General features: G+C 27.6%; 2 protein-coding genes across 2 annotated transcripts in view; one reads left to right on the top strand and one right to left on the bottom strand.

Moving 5' to 3' along the window:
* The window catches only part of LOC123295679, an 85413-nt gene that overhangs the window by 50238 nt on the left and 17132 nt on the right, over nucleotides 1–18043 (top strand). The gene's annotated exons all lie outside the window — the stretch shown is intronic.
* Nucleotides 11555–12740, bottom strand: LOC123295681 (trypsin-7-like). Its single transcript, XM_044877102.1, has 3 exons — nucleotides 12688–12740; nucleotides 12401–12630; nucleotides 11555–12228 (listed from the first exon to the last, which is right to left on the bottom strand). Exons 1-3 carry the CDS (start codon nucleotides 12722–12724, stop codon nucleotides 11722–11724), a joined length of 774 nt encoding a protein of 257 aa, XP_044733037.1. The 5' UTR covers nucleotides 12725–12740; the 3' UTR covers nucleotides 11555–11721.

Here is an 18043-nt window from a genome sequence, read left to right as displayed (position 1 = left end):
TTACAAAAATTCATGCACCCTTTTCTTTTTATTTAATAAAAAGAAACTTTTAACAAATGAAAACCGACTTCAAAAGAAAAACTTTTCCAAAATAAATTAATATGCACTCGAAAGTAAAGAATAACGATAATATAATTTAGTTAAAATTATTGTTATTTTTGGAGTCGGTGTCAGCCAAGGAAACAACTCTGACAGGACAGTTTGCTATATTAGCTTGGCTGATACCGACTCCAAAAATAACAATATTTTTAACTATATTATATTATCGTTATTTTTTTACTTTTTAACGCATATTAATTTATTTTGGAAAAGTTTTTCTTTTGAAGTCGGTTGAAAGTTTTTTTTTTGTGTATGATTTTTAGTGAATCTGAAGTACACTTTTAAAATAAAAAAAATTAAAAATTTATAAACTCTCTGTATTCATTCAGAATTTTCTTGTGCCTATATTTCCCTATGAATTGATTGACATTTTAGGTAGATATATAATAATGTTACAAACAGATAATTACACAAACACTTATGGCAAATACCCCCATTTTATGATTTTATAACAAAGGGGACAATTTCTTTTCATTCAGGATATCGGTGATATTCCCTCGAATTTTCCATGGAATCTTTTTACTGGAGATTTTAATAAAGCATTCTTCCATAGATAATTTAAATATTATCTTCAGAACCGTTTTGGTTGCTTTTAAAATTTGGCTGATGCTGATAAAGAACTGGGATAACAAGTCAAGTGTAACAGCCAGTTTTACACAAATAAAAATATCATTAATATTTTGATATTAAAAATTTTCCTATAAATTTTATATTTAATCATACCTTGACAAATTACTTTAACACCAATTAATTATTTTTGTTAATTATCTTTAAATTTTCGAACGGTATTTTTTTTACTAACAAAAAAAATTAACGGAAATAGGCGTGTAATAAAATGAATGTATTTTTATTCTAAAATGTTTTGTATTTGAATTTAAATGAATAAAATATATTTTTCATACACTTTAAAGTATACTTCATCTTAACTTCATGCATACACATATTTTATATACTCATTAAATATTATAATTTGGACAAAATGTTGGCAATAAAACTGAGTAAGTAACGACTAAATGATCGAAATGAAACTCAATATTTGGATAATTGCAGGATGAAAATTTGCCTTGTCTGTCGAATTCAATTGATTCTTACCCAAGGGCATCTTTTTTCGTACTGTACTATTAATTAAAATTTTGCTCTGTTTCTTTCCATTTAGGTAAAAAAAGAACGAAAGGTGTCTTGGGTCACCCGGTAGAAACTATATTCGTTTCGTACCTTTATACATTATATAAGTAGCACTGACTTTTTTTATTTACAATGCTTTTTATTTGATTCTTTAAAGAATTTAATTTTAAAGCTACTTTTTGTTTTTACTGTATGAATTAATTATAATATTAGTTTTAAAAAGACATACTTCTGATTTAGTAATTAACCCAATAGGTGCGTACATTACGTTCAGTTTTATCAGGATATTTATTATGATATAACATAAATATTTCATTGTACTTTCTTTAAATTATCTCCGTTATCTTTAACTTCTAATAACTTTCACAACTCTTTTAAATTTAAATTTTCGCAATTTTTTTAAATAATAAAACATAAAATTTCCACAAAAAATACAATAATAATATAATAATTATAATATTATAATAATATAATAATATTCTTGCATTTTCTCAAAATTAATGGTAAGCTGAATCGAATGAAAAAGTTTTAGTTTCATAGATAACCTAGATGAAAATAGTCGGTTTCTAATGTCGTTTTTTATGTTTCGCTATTTTCAATAACGTGCGAAAAGGAACATAGTTCTAAAAGATGTATGGATGGATATTTCACACAAAAAAAGACCGTTATAAAGTTTAAAAACTCAACAAACTCCTAAGCATGATTTGTCCCCATTATAATATTTTATTTATATTTTCTTTTAATTTTACATGCAGTAAAATATTTAACAAATATAAGTCAAAATAAAACTATAATGATGAGATTATTATGGCTATTTTATGAAAATTATATTAAATTAATAAGATGTGATTTATTTTTTAATACGTATTGTATTTTGGTTGGGTCAAATTTAATTTATTTCAAGTCATTGACATTTATGAATGAATGATGATTGTAGTCTAAGAGGTGATCACCAAGTTAAATCATTGCATGCAAACTATAAAAATAAAATGTTTTGAGAATAATCTGCAACGAGATCATGGCCATACCTTGTAGGCACCATCCATTATTGAGGATTATGTCACTAGTCTTTTTTTTATGCAAATATCGATTTCTTAACATTAAATGGAAATTTAGTTTAAATTTTTCGGCGTGCAATTATTGATTTTTTTAGAAATATTCCCATTCAATCAGCTAGGTATGTCTATCAAAATTGAAATCATATAATTATGGTACTGGACATATTCAATTTTTAAGCACTTATTGGGGCTTCTATCTATATTAAAATTTACAAACAAACACTGATTGAACCTCAATATAATCAGGCCGCGAATTTAAAAAAATTTTCTAGAATTTTTTGTTTTTCTTCTAGAATGTTTCGAGAATGTTTTACAAGACCACTGGTTGAAGTTATCTGATAGTTTTCAACTCATTTTCTTCAACTCCATATAGTTTTGGAGAAAATGGACACCAAAGTTTTGAACTTATTAGCACCTTCGCGGATAAACAACGATGTTTGCAAACAAATATTTCAAACAAAATAGAACTTTTGTTCTATCTCTAACGGTTAGCAAAATGGATCATTTTCATTTGAATGAATTTGCAAAAAAAAAGCATTATTTTGAAATTGGCATAGGTATCTACGTCAATTTCGAAGTTAGAAAGTTGAAAAAAAATGTGCACAATTACTCTTAAAACTTTTACTTGAACTTTTTTTATTTGATTTTTTATTTGATTTTTTATTTGCATTTTTTTTTTTTTTTTTGTTGTAATTTGTAAAAAACTAAAATTTCGTATTTATTTTTCTCTCAAAAGTTAGGCACACCACCCTTGCCTGAGTTATGAAAACGATTTGAGATAGAGAACTGATAGACCAGTTTGATCGAAACACCAAAAAATATTTCTTTCTACAACATCTCTAAAAAAGTAACATATTTTTAAAGAACCTCGACTGTATTCAGTGTCCATTTTTGTAGAAAACTGCAATGAAATTCTTTTTAAATTGTTCTTATAGAGTTCTCAACTTTTAAAACGCTCAATATGTCTAATCTCTACTATAATTTTCATAGTAAAGATTAGAGATCATTCCATTATTTTCTGGCGAATATTGTCCAGACTACTAAGAGTAAATTGATTTTATTTTATTCAATTATAAACTCCAAAATATAATTGAATTTATGTTATTTCAATCTGATATTATTTATGTAGAACCACGTTATAAATTATATAGTCACATACATCTAATTATTTTTAAATCATCTTTTGTTTAAAAAAAACTATCCGTATACTTACATATCTTTAAATCATATCAGAGAAATGAAAAATGGAATAGAAATGACTCTATGTTTAGGTATAATTATTAAAAAAATAAGATAATAATGATACCTTTAGAATCAGAGCAACAATTGAATAAACCACTCTTATACGTGTTGATATAGTAATATTTTTATCTTTAAATTCCCAAATATACAATGGAATCGTTGCAATTAATTGATATATCTTAAAGAATGTATTACAGCTTCAGAGAAGTTGTTTTAAAAATATGCCAACTGAGAAGTAAAACTTGAAATTTATTTATCAAACAAGGTCTTCATATGAATGGTTTTATATTGAATCAACCTTTTCTAAACGATATTTTTAATATAATCAGTGTTTATGTTGCCATCTTTAAATAAAATATCATAAATTGTTTAATGATTAATTGTTTGTTTGAATGCATCGATTAAAATATCTGAAATTGGTTATAACGTCATAAGTATTAATTTTAGAAAAATAAAAATGTTTTAGGAAATTTGTAGATTTAAAAATTAAGTTATTATTTTCTTGTTAAACAAATATTAGAAGACAGATAGATATCGGTCAAATAGTTCATAAGTAAATCATCATAGTCGTATAAGTCATAAAGCGTTAGTGATACAAAAAAAGGTAGGTAATGTAATTATCTACAATAAAAGTTATTACCATTTTTGGTCTAAAGTGCACGGTTATGAAGATATAGCCTAAACCGGTTTTCCTTAAAATGGAGGTACTTTCCCCGCCTATTTTTGTAAGGATTTTGTGCATTTACTTTCGGTTCATGATACTGAACCTATTTAAATAAAAAAATAACTCCTGTAATTTAATGCAGGAAAAAATTCTCTATAGTCTGGAGTATTATAGTCTAGGTAATCTAGTTATGATCAAACAAAACATAATATCAATTATTATGATAATCACATAGATATATTGTATCATACAATTATGTATAATTACTGATAAACTTGTATAGGTATCATATTACAAATTTCTATAACAATAAAATTGCTTATTTGCTAATTTACCGTTTTTTTTCACAGATTATTTTATTAATTATTAAATGTAAATTTTTTGTTTTATTAATATTAAAGATTAAAAAAATTGTAATATCTTCATTCCATTCTTGTACTTCTAATGATATTTTCATATTTAAAAAAAAAAGACTGATTTAGTAATTTATTTTCTTAGACATGTTTCTCTTGAAACAACAAGAGTTCTTTAAGAAAAAATTATTGTTAGTGTTGTAAAACTGTTTGTAGTGTTAGTCCCAAAATTGATAATCAAAAAGCAAGACATTACTTCGGCAAACATACACAGCCAAAATCAGTAAATTACGGCATTTGTTATTACGACGAAATTGATAGTTAATACATATATTAATGTCTCGGCTATAACAACATCGTTGCTAAGGTTGTATCGGCTATAGCGGTCAATCATGGCCGCTCATTTTGAGTCTCGACAATTTTACTTTGGACCTTACTAATCATATATCGGTTATATTGACCAAATGCCATTGAAATCAGTCACCATTATCTACCAACATATATCCATACTTTCACTTTAATATAAAAATTAACATATCGCTTATAACGACAGTCCGATATAGCCACTATAATTGTTATTCCTTCAATGTTGTTATAACCGATGTTTTATGTATTCAATTTCCTATAACATAAGTTCAATATCATTGTCTGATTAATCTTCTATACATACAAAATACTTTATCCTGAATGACTGATTAATTGACTGACTGATGGATCAACGCACAGCCTAAATCGCTGATCGTAGAGACTTAGAAGAGAACGTAGAAACCATGATAGCGTTTTCTTTATGAGACGCAGACATCTGATAAGAAAGGATTTTCCGAAATTTTACTACTAAGAGAGTAAAATAAAGGATGAAAGTCGGTATGAAAATCCGTCATTTTTGAGTTCATTACTTAAGCGATTTTAAAAATTCTTTCACCTAAAGAATGCTACACTGTCAGTAAGTAGCATGGGACGTATTTTATTTTAAAAAAAGGATTCCGCACAAAAAATTAATTCGCACAAGCAAGGAAAATGAGGGCTACAAGGCGGTAATCTTTGTTTTTAAAATTGAAATTTTACAGCGAAGCGGGTGGGTATCTGCTATTAGTTGGTGTAATAGTTAAGTAGAGTCTTGTCGCTTCACAAATAGGTTTCGATTATCAAAACAATATTACTGAAGCTCGCCTTACAACAATTAAAAATGTAAAGGCGAGGTTCCAAGTCTAAGAACGCCAATTTATATTTGTTCAAAAATAAGTCAATGGAAAATTTTTACTCAATTTCATTCAACGAAGATGTTTGCCGATAACATCGAAGAAAGCAGTGTTTATAAAACATTGAAATAGAAAGCTAAAGTTCAAAATAAAGTTCCAGAATTTCGACAGATACTAAATAATAATTTCCCACAATATGAAGACGTAATTAATAAAGTAAATTATTACAATAATTTTTATAAATAATAAGATAGGGACGACGGATGGACGGAATAATATGAATAATTTATTATTTAAATAATGTTGATTAAAATTATATCTTTAGTTTTTTAAATTAACCAAGTAGTGAAAGCTTTCAAAATATAATAATAATATAATGATGGGTAGTTGTGATTGTTACAGAATTATTATATTAATATTATTATTATTATTATTTCTACTAATAAAAATAATAATAAATGTTATATTTATGGGAAGGTTATCAAGGTCAGCCATAATTTTTATTTAATTTTGGCTTAGGTCTACAAAACTAGTCATACATACATAAAGATAAAAAATATGGAGTCGTGAATATCACAAGACAGATGCACCACAATTTATAATTTATCATATCTACAACCAGATATTTTTATTATGAAACCAGATTTTTAAATTTGTTTCTAACGTTTGTGTACCTTATCAATTATTGTAAGGCGAAAGTCCTCATACAGGATAGTTTTAATAGCTTTTTCCATCTTAGCACTTTATATTAGATAACATATGAGGACGAGATTGTACATTCAATAGAATTAACATATATTTTCATTAAACGACTAGATAGCGGTTTGTGTATTTTCAGATTATATGAATAGTTATTCATAGTAGACTATTTTTAAGTCAGTTTCGCTATAATTAATTATATGTAATGTAACATGATGCTTAATATCTTGTGGTTCGTTTTATACAGTGTTTAAAAAGAAACTGGCAAATTCAAGCCCATTTAGAATACAAGTCTAGGTAAACAGACGAAAAATGATTTATAAATAATTTCGCCTCCTTTAGTCAATGACGTTCGAAAAGTGGCGGGCCAACCTTAACTATACTATATCTAACATCGACGAAAATCGATATTATCCCACAACAACACTCTAAACCAAATATTTTATGAAAATGGAAAATTCTCGTGGCATATTTCTCAAACATGAGCCCCCCAATCGATTCGCATTTTTAATATTTTCCATGTTTTTCTTCATATAACTGAAAACAAAGCAAATGTGTTGCCAAGACTTTTTAAATTTTTAATGGCATGGAAAGAATTAATTACTAATAGGAAACATTAATAAACAAATTTCATCATCTCCAACAATTTTACCGAATCAACCTAGACAACTTTCCTCTATGTATACAAACAAAAATAATAAATTAAAAAAATTATTTATTCATTAATTTGAATAATTATTAAATTCATTAGCGTTGTTTGTTTGTGTTGTTTTAAACAATATAATCAAAGTGTGTAATTTCATATTATGTTGTTTGATGATTTGTGTAATTTTAATTGATTTTAATTACCTGTTACCTGTGTAGGTATTATATTCTTTTATTTATTATCTTTTTTTACATTTTGACTTTTATGAGTTAAATTTATTTGATTATTCTATGTTGTTCAATTTATATTTATTGATGAGCGTCTGACTCATTAATGTGAATCTGAATTGAAAAGGATGGCTCACTGAGTACCTACGCAGGGTTTGATTAGCAATAACTTATTAATAGTTACAATTTCTATTAATTTACTATTTCCTGTAAATATTGGCGTTAATTTGTTTAGGAGAAACATTTTTGTTACTTACAAGTTTTACTTTATCATTTTCAGTTTTCAAACTGCTTTAGTATCTAATCTACAAAAAAATTCTGAAAGTTAGAGCAAAAATATTTAACTAAATCTAATAAAAATATCTCTATTTAACTTTTGATCAGATATGAAGCAGAACTTAAAAAGCATAACAAAAATATTCCTAATAAAAATTACCAACAGCTTTTGTTCGACATTTCAACATCAACAAATTTAGCACACATTCAAAACAGGATGGAGAGTTTTCACGCTTGTGAAAGTGATTGTATTCTATACCAAACTTAGTTCGGCGTATCCTACTATTCTCTTGAATATTGATCATTATTTTAATATATTAATAACAATATATTAATAAGTAAATTAAGGGTTTCACTGTGTTGCTTTAGTAAATAAAAATTTTATAGATTAAAAATTTTCTGTTTACTTATAAGTGATATAAAATACATAAGAAAAAATTCATTTAAAATGCATTAAAAATATATTTAAAAAAATTTCTAATATTTCTACTTTATTACAAGTAGGTTAATAAAATTTCCCTGTAGTAATGATACATTAATGTCATGATAAATCGATTTTCTTCAAGATAATTTTACTTGAAATAGAGAAAGTTTAATTTTATTTTTACTTTAGTTAGTGTGTGATTTAACGACACTTTTAACATGACAGGTATAATTAGATTTCCGATAGAAAATATTACGTGAATAACCGAGCTGTAGTTTTTACAAAATTTTTTGAAGTCGTCTCTATATCTTCCTTTTTTACGTATATACAGGGTGGGTCATTTTAATCTATATTGGTTAATAGCTCGTTTTTTAGTTTAGTAAGAGATTTTTTTTTAAGAGACAGAATAACACTTTAAATTAGAAAGTTAATCCTCATAAAAAACTAAAATTTTTTATTTACACTATTTTTTAGAAAATCGTCAGCTTTCGGAGAAAATGAGACTTAAAATATTTCATCATGGCATTTAATCGAAAGAAAAATTGCTCACTACGGAAAAATACTTTAGCCGAAAATTTTCAAGGGCAATAGAGGACATTCATGCTTTTGACCTACAGTTATGGATAAACTTTAATTATTTCGATTAAATGCAATAGTGACATCTTTTTAAGTCGCATTTCCTCCGAAAGCTAAGTTTTTCGAAAAAAATTTTTAAAACAAAAATTGTTAGTTTTTTTGTGAGGATCAACTTTCTAACTTAAAGTGTTACTCTATCTCTTACCGTTTAGGACCAAAAATTGAGTTTCTTTAATAGCTATTAAAGAAACTCAAAGAACTAGGTCCAATCTGGTGTAAGAACATAATGCCTACATCAAACTCTTAAAATTTTTGTTTAAGTTATTTTCTGATTGGTTAACTACAAAACGAGCTACTTGCCATTATCTTACTATATCTTACCCTCCTTTTATAAAAGAATTTCCGCAATCACTTATTTTCTTTGGTAGTTATTTGACGACCTCTCAGAGTTAAAGGGATGAAGGTCAAATCTCTTGAACAACTTCGAATGATTCTATGAGTATTAAATTTGTATACCGATCGTTAGGTAATTGAAAATAAATGTAAACAAGAACGTTGACATAAAAATGAATAAATGTATGATAAGTTATCAATTATAAACACATTTCAAACATTGAATTGAATATTTATTATTGTTAATAATGAAGAAATTTAACAATAATTAAATAATATTATCAAAGAAACAATGAAGCAGCAACAACATACATTAAAGGTTCTGAATAAAAAGAGAATGAGTTAATAAGATAACAATACGAGCTTGTGGAATTCCTCCCCTGTTTTGGAACTTAAAGAAAACAAATACCACCATACAATATTACTTCTGGTCTACCATAAGACCCCCTTTCTTCATTTTCCTTAGACACCAAAGAGATATTCGACCTGGCCTCGTGTTTATACCCTTAGAGAAGGCTCAAGGTACCACGACCATATCAGTCTGAATATTCGCTGCGTTCATAACTTAATATGATTATGAAAGCATGTGAGGAAAAAGAACTCAATTATAACAAACGAATGCTAGATCATATGAACGCACGCTCGTTTGTTATTGTAATTACATCGTGGACTACAATCGGCATTTTGAAACAAATCACTAATCTGTTAGTCAGAAAAGCCAACCAAATTAAAGGCAAAAATAAACAGCCAACATCTATGATTAAATACGTTGGCAAAAATTGCCAAATGAGCTTGGCAGGTTACTCGACTGCAAATGTCATTGCTCGGCATATTAAACCTTTTCAAGAAGGAGAGTTTTCGAAGGAAGTTAATGCTCGATATTGCGTAGGAAGTAAGGCTTATTTGACAGCACGGCACATCTATGACCTCATTAAGTATTTGTTTAGAAAAAATGGTACGTTAATAAATAAAAGCTCGTCACTATATAAGATGAAGACCTGCTGTATATGATAAAGACGAGCTGTAAGTCCCGATAACGTTCCAAAATTATCTAAAGCATTCTGTTATGTTTTCCAAAATGAATTCAATATATTTTTTGAATATTCTCTTTTGACTCGCTTGAATGTTCTATAACTTTCAAGAACATCGTATCTTGTTCGTACAGCTTTAGCACCAACCGTTATTTCGATTCTCATTTAGTGAATCTGTTTTATAATTTCCGAACCTTCTTATAAAAAACCAATGTATAACAAAATATTTATTGGCCCTTATTTCCCTGGCTTCCCACTGTCTCATATTATTCTTTAAAAAAAGTTCGTAAAGTTGACGAGGCGTAGATTTTTTTCTTGCCTGCAGAATTATAATAACAGCACAAGAAAGGTCTTGGTCTACAGGACCAACCAATGAGAAATCTACGTAAATTTTTAAAAAATTTATCATAATATTTCCGTAAAGAAAAAATTAACGAATTCAAATTATGTAAATTCTCAATAATATAATATCTAATATAAACAAGATATATAACAAAGGCGATATTTTATAATTGCGATATTATTTTATGACTTTAAGTTATTATAATTTATTGTAATATTCTTTAGTTGATTATAATATTCTTTCCATTTTTTCTAAATAATAATTTAACATATCCATCATAATATAATTTGTTTTCCCATTCAAAATATTATATTACACTATCAATTACCATTAGACAACATATAAGTACACAGAACATCTTATTTGTTTATTGTTAATTTTGTAATATTTTGAAATAAAAATTAAATACAGAGTGATTTATTATAATCCAATAAAAATGATTTTAAAAAAATCCTTCATATAATTCAGTTTGTTTGATTTCATATGCCCTTTTGGAGAAATATCAAAATCCATCTAAAATTCAAAAATTCGTAGCGCCAAAGCTGCGCTATCTAAGCGAATTCCCTCAGATATTGAAAAAAAATGACTCATTTTTCTTAAACTCGAATATTGAATTTTTAATTTTTCAAGAATTTTTATTTTGAAAACTAGGCGTCTGGAGAAAAAATCACAAGAATACTTTCTTGCTTAAAACTGATCAAAAATTACATAAATATTTTTTATATTGATAAAATTCAATATTCTGTAATTTGCTTTGCACTGATGCGAAAGTTATATTCAAGGTCTTTAAATAGATATTACAGTACGGAGTAGTCCTTGTAGTTTTACTTTTGATTGACAAAAATGAAAAAATTATCGAACTTCATAATTTTTATTGATATTGGGCGTTCTTGATATAATTTAAATGAATCACTCTGTATCTGTGTCTATAACCTATGCTATACAAACGATAGCTTGAACATTGAATAATTTGTTATTCAAAAAATTTTATTATATAAAAATTATGATTTTATCTGCAAAACAATAATATTATAATAATAAGTACTATTCTTGGAAAATTTCACTTTTTCAAAATAAACAATTTTCATTTACTAATTGAATTGTGAATTAACATGTTTAGAGCTATAAATTCTAAAATATGGTTTCATATTAAATTTTTATAATGATTTGAAGAGATTTTTTAATGAATTAACACGGGTTTTTAGATGACGCGGGCGGAATTGGTTACGCCTTAACCAACTGAGCTAATAGAGCGACAGGACGGAAATAATTTTAAGAAACAATTTATTTATGTAATGTTTGAATAAATCAATTTATTTCAATAAATTCAAACGAAAAATATCCATGTAATGTGACATTAAAGTCATTAACCAATAACACTTTGAATCCACGAACCATAATATGCTGTACTAACATACAACGAAGGTTTACCCAAACCTTCTGCACATGAGCCGTCCTTAGTGACGTATACAGCATGAGCAACACCAATTAATCGTGTTTCTCCGTTTTCTTGAACAATCATTGGTCCACCACTGTCTCCAGAACAAGCGTTTGAATGTGTAAGGCTAGGATCAAAACAAATAAATCTTTTCTGTCCACATTGTTCACGATCTATAAGTTGTACATTAGTTTTTCTTAAAAGGTTTGTCGAATTAAATAGTTCTGTTTTGCCCCATCCATAAATTGTAGCTAATCTTCCTTCGTAATGCAAATTATCTTCATACTGTACTTTGATTGGGATGATCTTTACATCACTTTCCAATTTCAAAAGAGCAAGATCATCTTCAGGGTCGGAATTGAAGACAACGATGTCAATTACTTTTATAACTTGACCGCTATACAAATTATTACTTCCAACACTTACATGGAATTCCTACAAATATGATTTTGTAGTCTAGTTTTTTAAAATATTTTCATAAAAAAAAGAAGCTTTTAATACAAACATTTGTTGAAAAATACAGCGCTTTTGGTAAATTGCAAATACATAATTTGAAATTTCGAATTGAGTGAGGCTCAGATTAACTAACAAAAAATAATGTGCTTACCTCAGACAAAGGTTTATTTTCATGAGTAAAAATACAATGTCTGGCTGTTAAAACCCAATTAGGAGCAATTATACTGCCTCCGCAGTCACGTTCGATTGATATATACGAAGCTTGTGGAAAATATGGTATAGGTACTGATTTATACTCTGTTAAAATATTTGCTATCCATGGTACAAATGGTGCGAGGGTGCCATTAATGATGCGATTTGTCAAGGGTGAGCTTGATGTTACTAAAAAGAATAAAATTACATCTGATAAATACGTAAATGTTAGAATTTTTTACTTACATGAAAAGCACAAAACAGCAACAGTAAAAAAAAGCATTTTGAACTGATTTTGTATTCAGTTTGGAAAATATTTTTACAGACACTGCGAGCTATTTTATACAAGCTGAACCACATCATTAAAATTCTGCGATTGCATTTTTAACCGACATCAAAAAAACACTATTTATATTATTTATCGTAATGTATCTTCTCGCTAATGTTAAGGGTTTCGGATAACGATACTGACGGAGCACTATCTTCAAATAAAAAGAAATGTATAACAAAAACTAAAGAAAAATCCAGCGCAAAAGGTTGCTGGTCTTAAAAATAAACACTCTAAAAGAGTACTAAACAATTTACTGGCACTAAACAATTTTTTTCAACATTTGATTATGCGTAAATAACTTTAAATAATACTCTTATATCTAAAAAGGTCTCTTAACATGGTTAATTAAACTTCATTATAGGTAAAAATAATAGGATTTAATTTGTTTTTGTGTCGATTCTATTTTTTCCAAAAACTTTCGATCATTAACTTTAATTAAACAATGTGTGACTTGATAGTAGTAATGATATTTTTATCAACTTTTTTAACAATGCATGGGCACTACTCATGTGCCAATTGTAATTAGGAGATACACTAATGACGAAAACGTGGATTCTTACTGTGCTTCAAAATTCGAAATTTACGTATCTCAAATATCAAATAATGACCAAAACCAAAACTGATTTGACTTTTTGTATGATGATTCTTGAGACTTCTGTTTCGAATTTTAGTAATAAATTCTGTTAGAATTTGGGAAAATTAGACGAAAATTAAGAGTAAAATTTTCCGTCTATACCATAGCTTTTGAAATATTGATGCCTAAAGATTTAGAGAAAATCACTTATAGAAAGAAGAAATAACTTACAAATGCATACAATTTAATCATTTTAATTGTATTTTATAGAAAAAAGAGTGCCGCTTGCTATAATTTTCTTTATATATTTGTCATGTTTTTAACTAATGAATATTAGTTTTCAAAATTTTTCTTAAGAAAATTAGCCTTTTAAAGGTCAACGCAAAAAAAAGCCCAAATATATAAATTTAACACCACAATACTATGTTGCATTTCAAAACAACAATATTTGAAATTTGTTAGACAGTATATACTTTCATACATCTCATGCGTTTGTGTCCACTTCACCTCTCAACCCCATACGGTAGTTGTATCACATTCGTAGCTCCATTTGCCATATTAGATCTCGCGATGAAGTTGTGACAACCTCATATCGGTTGATGTTAAGAATTTTTTTCCCGTGTTAGTAAGTGCATTAATTTGCTTTTATTGAAACCCTAAACATGCAAAATTCTCGCAAATACTTGAGAAGTACCTTTTTGTCGATTCCCAAGTTAGAATCACTCATGCAGATGTGTATTCATATATTCTCATAGAAAAACAATAGCATTAAATGTTTTTTTGGTTTTGGTAAAATAATTATACGTTTCAATGCCAGCCAGACATCAAGTATTCTATTTTATTGTGTTTTAAATCTCCCGTGTACTTAAAATATTCTATAAAACATAGAAAAAAAAATCTTAAACAAAATAATAGTTGAAATAAAGATGATAATATTGCAGTGATAGTCACGCTCTGGTGATTTATATTTTTTGAATACAATATAAGTGTTCTAAACATTTTATAAATAAATGTATATATTTATGCACGTACCTTTGTGTTTGTTTATTGAACTCTTTTAAACTTTATTTCCATAGACGTGGTTTTAAATAGAGAAACATTTTCGAGAATGACCTTTTGGAAAAAACATTGTTTACAAAGTAGGCCAGGTTTGATTGGAATGCCTGCCTGAGGTGGGACACATTTAGATCATAAGATTTGTTGTGTAGGTATATTGATCCATCCTCACCCATTAATCCATGAACCATTTGGAGCGGCTTAAAAACAGCAGGAGTGCTTTGACGTCAACGTACTTCAGGCCATACAGGTTTTCAATCCTGCTCAAGTGAATCTATCTCCCCATGGCTAGACAGTGGCAAAGAAGATAGGACATCGTTTCCACTGTTGCAACTCTTGCAACAATCGTAATGAGGCGGCGTAAGATTTTCGGCGCTTGTAAGCGCCTACGGTTGTACTCAGGCCACATCGGCCTTGTAGTACCAGAAGTGCGTTAACTAAGATTCCTTTCACCAGTAGTTACTTTGTTTTGGTGTTGTCTATTCGAACATATACTTATGTTTCTCGCATATCCTCATGAATTTTTCTGAGATCGAATTGTTTTCGTTTTTTTTTAGAAACGTAAAACGTAATTTTTCGGCGATTTTGAGAAAAAAACATAGGCCAAGAAATAGTTACATTCAGAAAATCGTTTAGAGGAATCAGAAACTTCATTTTCCATTAGAAACATTACAAAAATCGGAAATCGAGTTTTCGACCTTTGTATAGAGCAGTTAGGCATATGCCCGCCATCAATATAAAGGCAAATATAGGATTCCAATTAATTTTATGTGTCTGGTTTATCGGCAAGATTTACATATCTCGAGAAAAAATAAACCAGATATAAGATCACACATATGCTGCAATTTTACATATTTGTTATGCTTTATTATTCCATAGGTCTAAGCAGACGAATAACAAAATATATCAAGGAAAAACTATCTACTAAATTCAAATTGACTCCTGTATTATGTGTGGTTTTCACTAGGTTCCATTGGGTCCAAAGTCATATTTTAACACAAATGACATAAAATTATCTTTCCAATGAACCGAATATCGGTAATTGATAAATAATTGATATAATCTTTATGAGTTTGATTTAAATTTTAAATCTTTAAAGAAAAGCCTGTATACGCTACTACTTTACCACATCAATAGATGATTATTTTTGTATTATCTTGTATTTAATCGATTGTGTGTATTTTTGCATATATGATTATTGTTATTATTGTTTTAAAAAAAAACTATAATATGATACAAAACTAGTAATTTATAGATTTATGTCAATAGTTTAACTGTTTATGTTATACATGACTAAGTTTATTAAAATTACTTTAAATTACATATGCACTTGAAATAATTTTTAGTAAAGTAGTACAAGAGTATCTATTTTATATAGAATATGGAAATCAATAAATCAAAGATGCGTTTGATGTAGTTACGGAAGGAAGAGACATTGTTTTATTGCTAACTAGTACTGAAATTTAAACAATGTTCGCAATAATTTACAATGAAATGATTTTTTATGAATTACATACATTTTTTTCTATAATAGATGTGAAAAATAAATTGTTCTATAATAACATAACTATTAAGACCTCGTAATATTTTATGTATATATTGGCATATAATAAAATTGTTTTATTTTGGCGTCACAGAATCACTTTTATAGGACACAGCAATAAAAGTATTAATTGTCTACATAATTAATAGTGTTTATGGCCTACCATATTAGAAATTGTTTCTATTACATTTACATGGATGCATATTTTGTAATAAATTACTTCTTGTTTTTCGATTTTCCAAGAATTTAGTCAAAATCTACGCGTTACAGTATTAGTGACTTACTGGTAAAATAACCAAGTCTCACTTGTAAATAATCTGGAAGGAAAGATAAATTTTAAACAGGTTAAATCTTAAAATCAAACTAGGGAATCCTAATATTTCAATTGAGCTATAGATACACAGTTTTGCCCCTAAAAATTTTTTTCTAAAGCAACAGTTTTTACGTTGTATTTCCGGTCAAAAAGTGTTTTTTCAGACATTTTTGGTCAGCCTTGAAAAAAATATTGGAAGCGTCGAGAAGAATAAGTGTGTGATTAAATCAATCAACTATTTTCAAAGTAACCTTTTTTTTAACACTGTGAACTAAAAAATAAATTGAAGAAAAAAATTTCAAAATAAACATTATCGTTGAGGTCTCAAGTTGTAACCAATGGCAAATGTAACAAACAGGTGAAAATACTGATTTTATACTTTCTTATAAGAAAGAAAAGTGCACTTATTAATGTTCCTTTTAAAGGCAGTTAAAGTTTGTATTTTTACCTGCAAATTCTATTATAAACAGGGTGTAACTCTTATTCGGCATTCTAACAAAGTGTCGATTTAAACATCGCATTTCGATCCATTTTTACTCACAGAACTTTTTTCTTAAATCCAGCAAAATTTAATATAGAACATCTGTTCTACTGCTCATGAATTGACCTGAATTTTATTAGAACTTTATATGTAAGGCTTATGCGTATCGGTTTTTAATAATTTTTCAATAATTATCTATTGCATTTAAAGGTTAGTCCAATAATGTTTCTTAAGTGGCTGGTTCTATATTTGGTACATTTCAGATTTTTATAAAAATTAATATCTTTCAAAAATGAATTTCATTCTTGGCACCCTAATGCTGTATTTGGGTAAAATTTGAAAGCTTAATTTAAAATATTCGCATCCACTTACTTTTTGGTAACCATGTTAAAATTATACTTCGTGTTCCGTTGTAATAAATAAAAAGCTAGCCTATAAATAGATTTATGATTTGAAATTTTTACCAAATTTATTTGTCTAGAAAGCAATAACCGTTTCCATTTTTTTGCCTGTATAAATGAAATATATATCAAGGTATATTAAGTTTAGTCGCAAGTTCGTAACGCTTAAAAATATTGATGCTACGCACAAAATTTGGGTATAAGTGTTTATAAAATCACTTAATTAGTCCATTTCTGTTTGTCCGTCCGTCATCACGATAACTCAAAAACGAAAAGATATTCGAGCTGAAATTTTTATAGCGTGCTCAGGACATACAAAGTCAATTTACGTTCATAAATGATCAACATGGGTCAATTGGGTCTTGGGTCTTGGAACAAAAGTTAATTGTTTTTCCATGAGGGGACATCATTGTTTTTCCATGAGGGGCAAATTAGTGCAGAGCTTTGGTGTCCATTTTCTCCAAAACTATAAAAGATAGGGAAAAGAAAATTTGTAGGTAGCTTCAATTAGTAAGCCTTATAAAATACTTTTGAAAAAAGGAAAAAAAAAAGTTTTCTAGAAAATACTTCGAACAGTTTTCGAAAACTAGACAATAACACAGGTTATTTCATCAGTTAATTCCGTCAATTGTTTATTTTCAATTGTTTATTTTACTTTTTTAGAATGCCTTAAATGTTAAAAGTTAAAAAGTAATTCTATAAAGAATGAATGATTGAAGTTTTTTGTTATGTTGTATTGTGTTATATATTCTTGATTTTGATTCCGAATACAGTAAGCTTCCTGTTTTATTATTATTATTATATTTTTTGTGGTATATGGATACCTATATACACACTACTACTTTAATATCTTCTGTAAATGTTAAATAACTCTTTTTGAGTTTAACATTGAAATCAATAATG

This window comes from Chrysoperla carnea, chromosome 3, assembly GCF_905475395.1.
Source record: "Chrysoperla carnea chromosome 3, inChrCarn1.1, whole genome shotgun sequence".
Taxonomy (NCBI): Eukaryota; Metazoa; Arthropoda; class Insecta; order Neuroptera; family Chrysopidae; genus Chrysoperla; species Chrysoperla carnea.
Note: the sequence above shows the minus strand (reverse complement) of the source record. Positions and strands in the feature narration are given on the sequence as shown.

Excerpts from the sequence above, each read along its gene's own strand:
- LOC123295681 (XM_044877102.1), bottom strand. The coding sequence starts at position 12,724 with ATGCTTTTTTTTACTGTTGCTGTTTTGTGCTTTTCAT. Across the intron at positions 12,631-12,687 it reads TGCTGTTTTGTGCTTTTCAT|TAACATCAAGCTCACCCTTG; the intron begins GTAAGTAAAAAA and ends TATTCTTTTTAG. Across the intron at positions 12,229-12,400 it reads AAAATAAACCTTTGTCTGAG|GAATTCCATGTAAGTGTTGG; the intron begins GTAAGCACATTA and ends TCATATTTGTAG.